Here is an 8,533-nt window from a genome sequence, read left to right as displayed (position 1 = left end):
ACTGCTCTTACAATGGGAACTTTACCCACTCTGTCTTGATGGTGTCTACATTTTTAAGACAATTTTCTCCAGGTTTATAGGGGGAAATCATTATTTTGCTTACTATGCTATTTCAAGAAGTGTGTTTGTTTTGAACAAAAAAAAAGGGGGGGAGTGGGGAAAACACTCTTATCTTGTCTCATTGTCTGTCCTTAGGCTGAATGAAAATTGTTTATATTCTATGTGCCCTAACTTGGGCCCTAAGCAAATCACCCTTGAATGTGGACACATCATTTGCCCAACTTGTCTCAAGAACAAAGCTTCTCCATCTTCATGCTGCACTCAATGCTGGCAATTCTCCCAGCTGAAAACTCTTCGAGCTGACATTGTCATGTATCCTGAAGGAGAAACCTTCTGGGAGATACACAGGGAAGACCAGAAACTTCTCTGTGAGTTCAACCAGAGCCTACTCTGTGGGACCTGCTCTAAGTCAGACAATCATAGGAGCCACAAACATTGGCCCATTCCAGTGGCTGCTCTGAAATTTAGGGTGAGTCATCAAGAATTATGGAAAATCCCCCATGTGCTTTGAAGTATTCTTTGATAGTGACCCCTTCATGCCCATTTTGGTTATTTCCATAATAGTCTATTCCATGGAGCTATTATCCCCCTGAGTACTCATCTCTCCATCAAAAGAGATCAAACAGCACCACTCTACTTAATAGATCAACCAGACAGTATTGGTCTTTCAGGGCTCGTGAGTTTCTCAGCCCTTTACATTGCATGCCCTCAGCTAAGGACAGACATCCTAATAAGTGTTTATTCATGTCTCTCTTACAGAAGAAAATCCTGACATTTATGAAAACTTTTCATAATTCTCTAGAAAAGAGACAGATTTTTTTTATGGAAGAGAAAGAGAATTCTGTGACGTGGGCTGTGGTATGGACCGTAAGTATCTTGCTCTGTCTCCCTCCATAATATTTTTCACATCCCTAATCTCAGATGTTTTCTATTACAATCCTGCCATCATCATTAACCATATCTGGTAGGCATGACAGTGTCCTTGTACTACTTCTTCTGAATGCCGTGTGAACACTTGCCCTATGGGAGTTTTCCATAAAATAGTTTTTTGGCAAGTGTACATTTTGCATTTGAACAATGTGACCAGCCCATTGGAGCTGACATAGGAGGCACTGGCACAAGACCTCTACCCCAAATGTTCACAGGCACTATTTGTGCCTGACCTGTGATGGAGCATTCTGAGCTTGTATTGGTCTAATTAGCCATAGTCGGACACGCTGAAACTTGACTCCACAATGGTGATGTCATTTTGGTCCTCTTCAAGAAGGAAGGACAGCAACCACTAACCTTCTGGTAGGCAAGAATACTGAGGCTCATAGATACTGTGTCACTTTTCCAAATTCATGGCACAAATGAACATAGAAGCTTTGAATCAAACCAATGTCTCCTGATCTCAAATCCAGTGCTGTGTGTTAGACTGGCTGCAGCTGAAGCTGCCTTCTCATTTTTTGCCCTTTGAGCTGTGGGTGCCCAGCCTCACAGCCCTCCACACCAGAGTAGGGAAACATGATATCGGGGGAGGGTCTTCTAGAAAGAGTGAGTTGACAGACAAGCTTTGAGAAGTGAGGATCTTTTCTAATAAAATTGTGAGACCTGGTAACAGATTGACTTTTTTATTTGGGGGGGGGTTTAGGCAATTGGGGTTAAGTGCCCAGGGTCACACAGCTAGTAAGTATCAAGTGTTTGGTCTGAGGCTAGATTTGAACTCAGGTCCTCCTGACTTCAGGGCCAGTGCTCTACCCACTGCGCCACCTAGCTGCCCCAACAGATTGACCTTGGAAAAGTAGTTGGGAAACAGTGAATCAGATTATCTTTCCATCATCATCATTAATAATAGCAATGACATGCTCAGTTCAGGTTAGCATGGCCAACTCAGGTAGACATAATCGTGGAGGACTAAAGACACAAGTTTTTACAATATTTGAGATTTCTAGGTAGGAAATTCTTATGAACATAAGTGTATTGACATTCAGTTCCTTTAATAAGGAAGTCACAAATAACATGAAAGGGTCAACATTTTTTCAGAACTTGGGCATTGACTGCTGGGAGGAACCGATGTTGAGAATGTAGACATGAGGGAATAACATGAGCAATGATATAGAGAACAGGGAAGCTGGCTGAACACAGGGATGGCATGAACACTGAAGAAGCCTCTGTAAAGCTGGGCTAGACATGGGTTGTTGAGGACTTCAAATTCCAGGCAAAGGAATGTTAATTATACTTAAGAGAAAATAGGGAGCCATGGCAGGATTTTGAGGAAAGGACTGACTGGACAAGATTTAAATACACACACACACACACACACACACACACACACACCCCTTTCTAAAGTAAAAATAATTGTAAAGGAATTCACAATCAGGTTTAAATTCATGATTTCATGGAGCTTAAGCAAGCTGAGGGATTGGGAAAGCAGAAGAGTAATCAAAGGGGAGAGTGAGATAAAAGAAGGAAGGCTTCCTAGGTTTTGGAACTTTTAGGGGATTCCTCAAGTAACTGAGGAACTAAATTTAGAATAGATAAGGAGGCAAGTGTCTTCTAATGACTATGATGGTAGATGTCAAACTTTGAATTACACTCAATGGAAGGTCTTTCTCCTTTCAGAATAAGAAGAAAAACCAATGTACAACAGATTGCTTAACTGTCTGAAGAACCCCAAAGAGTCAGAGCTAGAAAAGTATACATAGATGTCATCTATAGGTATCATTTTTCTAATTTTAGAGTAGAAAACTGAAGCCAAAGAGGTTAAGTGACATGCTGAAAGTCAAACACAGCTTAGTGGCACTGGAATCCTGAGCTCTCACTCCTCCTTAGTCCAGTGTTCTTTATATTACACCACATTGAGCAGGAAGAGGAGAGATTTGGTGAGGCCATAGTGTCACTAGGTATAGATATAGATAGGTATGTATATAAAATGTGGCTGAAATGACTCTATAACTATATCTATATCTACATAATCACCTGACTGCCATCCTTCTCTGCAGGACCCCAGAACTACGACCCATGAAATGTATCACAAAGATATTTGTGCAGTACAGAATTATATATGGAGTAAAGAGGAGACTGAGCCATTACAAGAGGAACTCATCTTGGGGGACATGAACAAGAAGGTCCAGGAGCTCTATCAGCATCTGAAGGAGTTGGAGGCTACACAGGAATATCAGATAATGAAACAAAAGGAGGCATGGGAGGCCATGATAGCCACAGAAAACAGAATTCTAATGGAAGGAATCAAAGAGTTGGCAGAAAAGGTCCGGAAGCCAAATGTGCAAGTAATCCAGGTGAGACTAGCGCTGCCTCACCAGGGCCAGCTGTATCTGGTGATAAGAAGTTGATGGAATCTTTTTCCATTGCCCTTTCCCAGGGTTTCTTTTGAGATCTGATCTTGTCTCCTGCTGTACTGTATGTGCTTTGTGCTTTCCAAACAAAAGAGCAGAGAGGTCACTCCTGAGAGATGAGATGTCTGCCTTCAGACAGTCTGGTCTCACAGTAGCAGGGAAGGACTCTGTGTGCTGGTGTGGGGCAGAGTGTTCCAAAGGGTCCATGCTCAGGAATCTTGTGCCTCTGGCTTGGTTGTATCACACTGCAGCAGCTGGTATGAGCAGCACTGGAAGTATTCATGGTTTCCGGGCTCCTCTGGCAGATGGCTTCAGTAGAAGCCTGTTCATTCACTCCTACAAGGCTTTTAATGATTATCAATTCTTTGATTTTTTTTTTCTCTGTGTAACAGAATATACCTTATTGGGCCTTATCATATAAAAGGATAAATGTGTGGTCATCTGGAGACCTCTTGCTTGGCCACCTTTCTGCTAGCACCACACAGGGGCTGCCCGAGCATCACCTAGTGCGGGCAGACAGTTTTTGTCCAAAATCCTGCTTTTTCAAGTTGAGGTTCAGTGAAATAAGGAAAATGGCAATGAAGGCTCAGGGAGGGATGAAATTCTGTGGGCCTTTAGAAGATAGACATGGTTAGGCATTTAGTAAAATTGATTCATGAACTATACTGACCTTATTTTTTTTCTTCCTCAGGAATTTACTCAGGTTTCAGATGTGTTGTTTCCAAGGTAAGTTTTTGTCTAGGGAGCAGATAATTATAGAGCTAGTACCATGAAAGCACACATGACTTGTGTTAACTAAGGTCAGTAACTGATTTTTCTTTTTTTTGTAGGCTTTACAAATATGAGTTTTTCCATTTCTTCAGTCCAAAGTTTCATCATTTGTATTACTTTGTGGTAAATGAATTTTTATACTACTTCCAAAGTAAGTGTCACCCTTTAACCATGAATCTCTAAGCTTTCTTCAAAGCAATTTTAGGAGGCCAGCAACTTAGTTATTGGAAATGTGGTCTAGGATATCTCTGTTTGTTGGGTTCTTATGCCCTTGTGTCCATACCTAATATAGGTGGATCCATTTGCCTGTAATATTCCTGAAACTAGAACACTACCTGGCCCAGTAGAGTGAGATACACTTTACTCCAAGATAAAAGGAAAGAGAAAAGGAATCTCAATGAGATTCAGTGAGCTCTCTGTCCTGAAGGTGCTACCTGTCTGCATTAGATAAACCAGATCTCCAATTGGGCACCCATTGAGCTTCCCTGGGCTGGAGTTTTGCTCAGGCATAAGCAGGAATACAAAGATTATGTTTGTGGTGAGTTGGAGGCATTAGGGGATCTGAGCATGGTGCTTGGCATTGGTGCATAAAAAGGAATTTTTCATTCACTCATGAAGGGTGAAACACATCTAGAAAGGATACCCAAAAAAGAGATTTATTATCAGCCTAGGCCTCATTATGCTCCTCCTCCCTAAAATAAGAAAGAGAATGGAGTAGTCCTAGGAGAAAGAAAGCTAGAGTCAGAGTGCAGATCATTATGCTGTTTCTGGGGCCTTGTACAAACTGGGTATATATAACCTTAGAAAATTCACTTTTATTTGGAGTTAAGTGTCTTCATCTCTGCTCAGGGCAGGGACGGGGTTTTGAGAAAGGTATTGTACCAAATGGCTTCTACAAAATCCCCTCAATATTTATAAACTTATTATATTTTTGGAAGTTAAATCAAAATCAAGGGGCCTGTCTTTGGCACAGCTATAGAAAATGGCTCTTGCCCTATGGGAGCTACTGTCTGTATATTTAATATGTAGGAAGTGAGAAGACAAGACTTTATTGGATACTCAGATGCTGGCAGCCTAGAAAAAGAGATTTCTCAGAAAGATATGTTAAGAAATAAGCCTTCTGCTGTTTGGGGAGCATTTGACTTTACCTTAAGAATTCATTGTTCCAGTCAACATATGGGCCAATGTAGACAAAATTTTCTCCCAGTCTTTCTTCCACCTTTGTGGGATTAACTGAAGGGATGAAGGAATTTGGAGAAGTAAAGGCTAGGGATCTTACCCATCCAATTTACTTTGAGATACTTAGAAAATTTGCTTATTAACTAGCAGCATTTAGCCTATGATGGTTCTTAGTTGATAGGAAGTAGACTTTTTATCCTTCACCCAGGTCAGGAGATAGAGAAATCTGGGGATCCCAAAGCAAAGAAAAGTAATTGTTGGCTAAAAAGACAGGGAGTGATTTACTTGTGAGCAGATACATGTTGTGGGGGCCCATTAGAATGAAAGGAAATGCTTGAAAGAGAGGTGGGGGGGGCAGCTAGATGGCGCAGTGGATAGAGCTCCAGACTTAGAGTTGGGAGGACCCGAGTTCAAATGTGACCTCAGACGCTTGCCACTTACTAGCTGTGTGACTGCGGGCAAGTCACTTAACCCTGATTGCTTCACCAAAAAGCAAAAAAAACAAACCCCCCCCCAAAAAAGAAAGAGAGGTCTGGGGCTTACCCCCTTTCCTAACTATAGCAAAGTATTTAAAGACTCTTGCTAGCTCTGAGAATCTCAGATTTCCTGAGGACCTTGGAGAAATCGGTAAAGTACTGAATAAGGACTAATAAATAATAATATAATATATTAATATATACTATAAATAAAATTTCCTTTTATTTCTCTCTCCATAGCATTGGGACTGTCACAGGGCTACAATCGCTACAACTTATCTGAAGATAAAAAGACCTTTATTATAACAATACCTGACTCCTCAGGAAAGACATATGCCATTTATGTAACTGGGAGTGTTGAACTTGAAACCATGATGCTAAACATAATTGTGAATCCTGTTATACAACTGAAGAGAAATGATGTTGTTGGGAAAACTTTACAACATTGTTTGAACACATTCCTGCATGGCTGAGAAGCGAGACCTTTTGCTGAGAGACCAGATTTGTTTAATGTTTGAATCAGGACCTAGGTTATGCTGACCAGAAATCAATTTATATCTGAAGGTTGACACAAGTTAATGTTACTGGAAGTCATCCATTGTTATTATCAGCTAGGTGACAGCAATGAATAGAGTACTGGGCTTGGGGTCAGGAAGACCTGGGTTCCAATACAGCCTCAGACATTTACTAGCTTTGGAACCCTGGTCAAGTCAATTAACCTCTGTTTTCCTCAGTTTTCTCAACTGCATAATGGAGGAAACAACAGGGTTGTGATGACTAAATAAAATATTTGGAAAGCTTCTAGCACAGTGCCTGGCATATAGCAGTCACTGAATAAATTTGGATTGATCCATTGGTACAGTGCAGACTTTAGAACAGGAGGCCCTAAGTCTGACTCCTTCCTCAGATTTTGACCAGCTGTCTGACTCTGGGAAAGCAGAAAGGTTAAATTTTTGTGTATAACAGAATGCTATAAGAGAAAACAATTTGTGCTAACCCACAAAGTTACAAACCAGAAAAAGAAAATAGGAGAGGCTGATAAAACTGTAAGATGGTTTGTACAGGAGACCTGGACTTTCTCAAAAATAAAATATCTTCAGGGTAGGAAAAGGGACTTCTGCCAATATTATGTAAACTGGGCAGTGATTTTTGGTAAAGACAAGGTCACAGTTGTTCAAAGGTATCAAAACTGGGGTAACGGAATGGAATTTGGTAGTTTCTCTTGCAGGCTACCTATATGAATGTATTCAGCCTGCACGCATGCATGTGATAATCAACAAAATTCTCACAAACTTGAGATAATTTCTGCCTCCTGATTTTTTACTACCCAACAATCATGGCAATAAGGAGTAGGTAGGTTGCCCTGATGGATTTGAGAAGGAGCTGAACCATCATATGCAATGCAAAAGTAGCTGTTGCTCAGCAGGTTAGAGACCCAGCAATTTCCATCTAAAATGCCTCCCCTGGTTGCTTCTGCTCCACCAGCCGTGAAAAGGGAATCTAAATAAATCAAAATTACAGAAAAGAGCCATCTGGGTCAAGTACAGTCAGGAGATCTGGACAGTCAAAGGTGCTTTTGGGAATCCTTTAGAAGAGCCAATAATAATATGATATGCGTGGATGCTTGAGAGACACACAGGAGACACTTGCCAGACACCTGAAGCAATAGATTGTGGACACTACCCAAGGACTTGACACATGGATGATGGTCGAAGCAAGATGTGCACACATGTTATTCATCAATAATTTCACTTGCTAGAATGGTATGACATCAACTTCCCTTAAAATCTCTTAAGGGTCCTGTTTGCAGGTAGTTGTTATTTAATAGATGATTAATCTGGAGAGATATAATCAACTATGCTTGCCAGAGAGAGAACTTTGCATCTTGATTTACCAGCATGATAATTCGGTAGATTTGGGCATTCCTTGGAAATCATTCATGAATCATCTCAAAAATAATATACTTGAATCCCTCATCAAAATTCCAGAAGAGGGCTGATAGGCATGATGAAGGCAAATTCATCCACCTAGTTGAACAAGAATTCTCTTTGACAATTCATACCACTGGAATGATTAATTTTTTAATCTTTTTTAAGAGTTTGACACCCCTAAAGCTATACCTATATATGCTTTCTTTATTGTCCCTATTATAATTTTGCTTGTTTTATTAGTTTTGTGTCTTTTCTGGACCTGTTAACTATTCTGTCAGCTGCATATCATTTCTGCTCAGCCTGATACCTCTTTGGGAAGTATAAGAAAATTGTGAAACTATTATTCATTTTTGGTGAGGCAATCGTGATTGTGATTTGCCCAGTGTCACATAGCTAGGAAGTGTGAACTCTCTGAGGCTGGATTTGAACTTGGGTCCTCCTGACTCCAAGGCCAAAACTTTAAGAAAGATTTTTGGGGCAGCTAAGTGGTGCAGTAGATAGATCTCCAGCCTTGGAGTCAGGAGGACCTGAGTACAAATCTGGCCTTGGACACAACACTTACTAGCTGTGTGACCCTGGGCAAGTCACTTAACCCTGATTGCCTCACCCCCCAAAAAATATATTTTTAAAAAAGAAATAAAGAAAAACATGAAACTGAACAAATTTCTGAAGAAATTAGATTTAATACTTAGAGCATCTTCTAAATGAGACCACAAAAGAATATACATATTTATCAGCACCTCAGAGATGCTTTAAAATTGACCATGTATGGGGCAGC

The 8,533-nt window shown here is 40.5% G+C and overlaps 1 protein-coding gene and 1 long non-coding RNA gene across 2 annotated transcripts; both read left to right on the top strand.

Moving 5' to 3' along the window:
* The first annotated feature begins 220 nt into the window (after positions 1-220).
* Positions 221-4,128, top strand: LOC110213441 (tripartite motif-containing protein 43-like). Its single transcript, XM_078146197.1, has 4 exons — positions 221-529; positions 820-927; positions 3,045-3,341; positions 4,090-4,128. Exons 1-4 carry the CDS (start codon positions 221-223, stop codon positions 4,126-4,128), a joined length of 753 nt encoding a protein of 250 aa, XP_078002323.1.
* Positions 4,129-4,232: 104 nt separating this feature from the next.
* LOC144454474 (uncharacterized) lies at positions 4,233-7,126 on the top strand. The gene is made up of 2 exons (XR_013482888.1): positions 4,233-4,320; positions 6,065-7,126. It is a non-coding gene; the product is annotated as an uncharacterized LOC144454474 (long non-coding RNA).
* Positions 7,127-8,533: the final 1,407 nt, after the last annotated feature.

Source organism: Phascolarctos cinereus, unplaced genomic scaffold (assembly GCF_003287225.1).
Source record: "Phascolarctos cinereus isolate Bilbo 61053 unplaced genomic scaffold, phaCin_HiC Scaffold_726;HRSCAF=1367, whole genome shotgun sequence".
Taxonomy (NCBI): domain Eukaryota; kingdom Metazoa; phylum Chordata; class Mammalia; order Diprotodontia; family Phascolarctidae; genus Phascolarctos; species Phascolarctos cinereus.
This window is presented reverse-complemented; position numbering and strand designations above follow the sequence as displayed.

What these genes read in the sequence shown, in the direction of transcription:
- LOC110213441 (XM_078146197.1), top strand. Translation starts at nt 221, where the DNA reads ATGTGCCCTAACTTGGGCCCTAAGCAAATCACCCTTGAATGTGGACAC. An exon ending in CGTGGGCTGTGGTATGGACC is followed by an intron (nt 928 to 3,044) that starts GTAAGTATCTTG and finishes CCTTCTCTGCAG; the next exon opens with GACCCCAGAACTACGACCCA. An exon ending in CAAATGTGCAAGTAATCCAG is followed by an intron (nt 3,342 to 4,089) that starts GTGAGACTAGCG and finishes TTTCTTCCTCAG; the next exon opens with GAATTTACTCAGGTTTCAGA.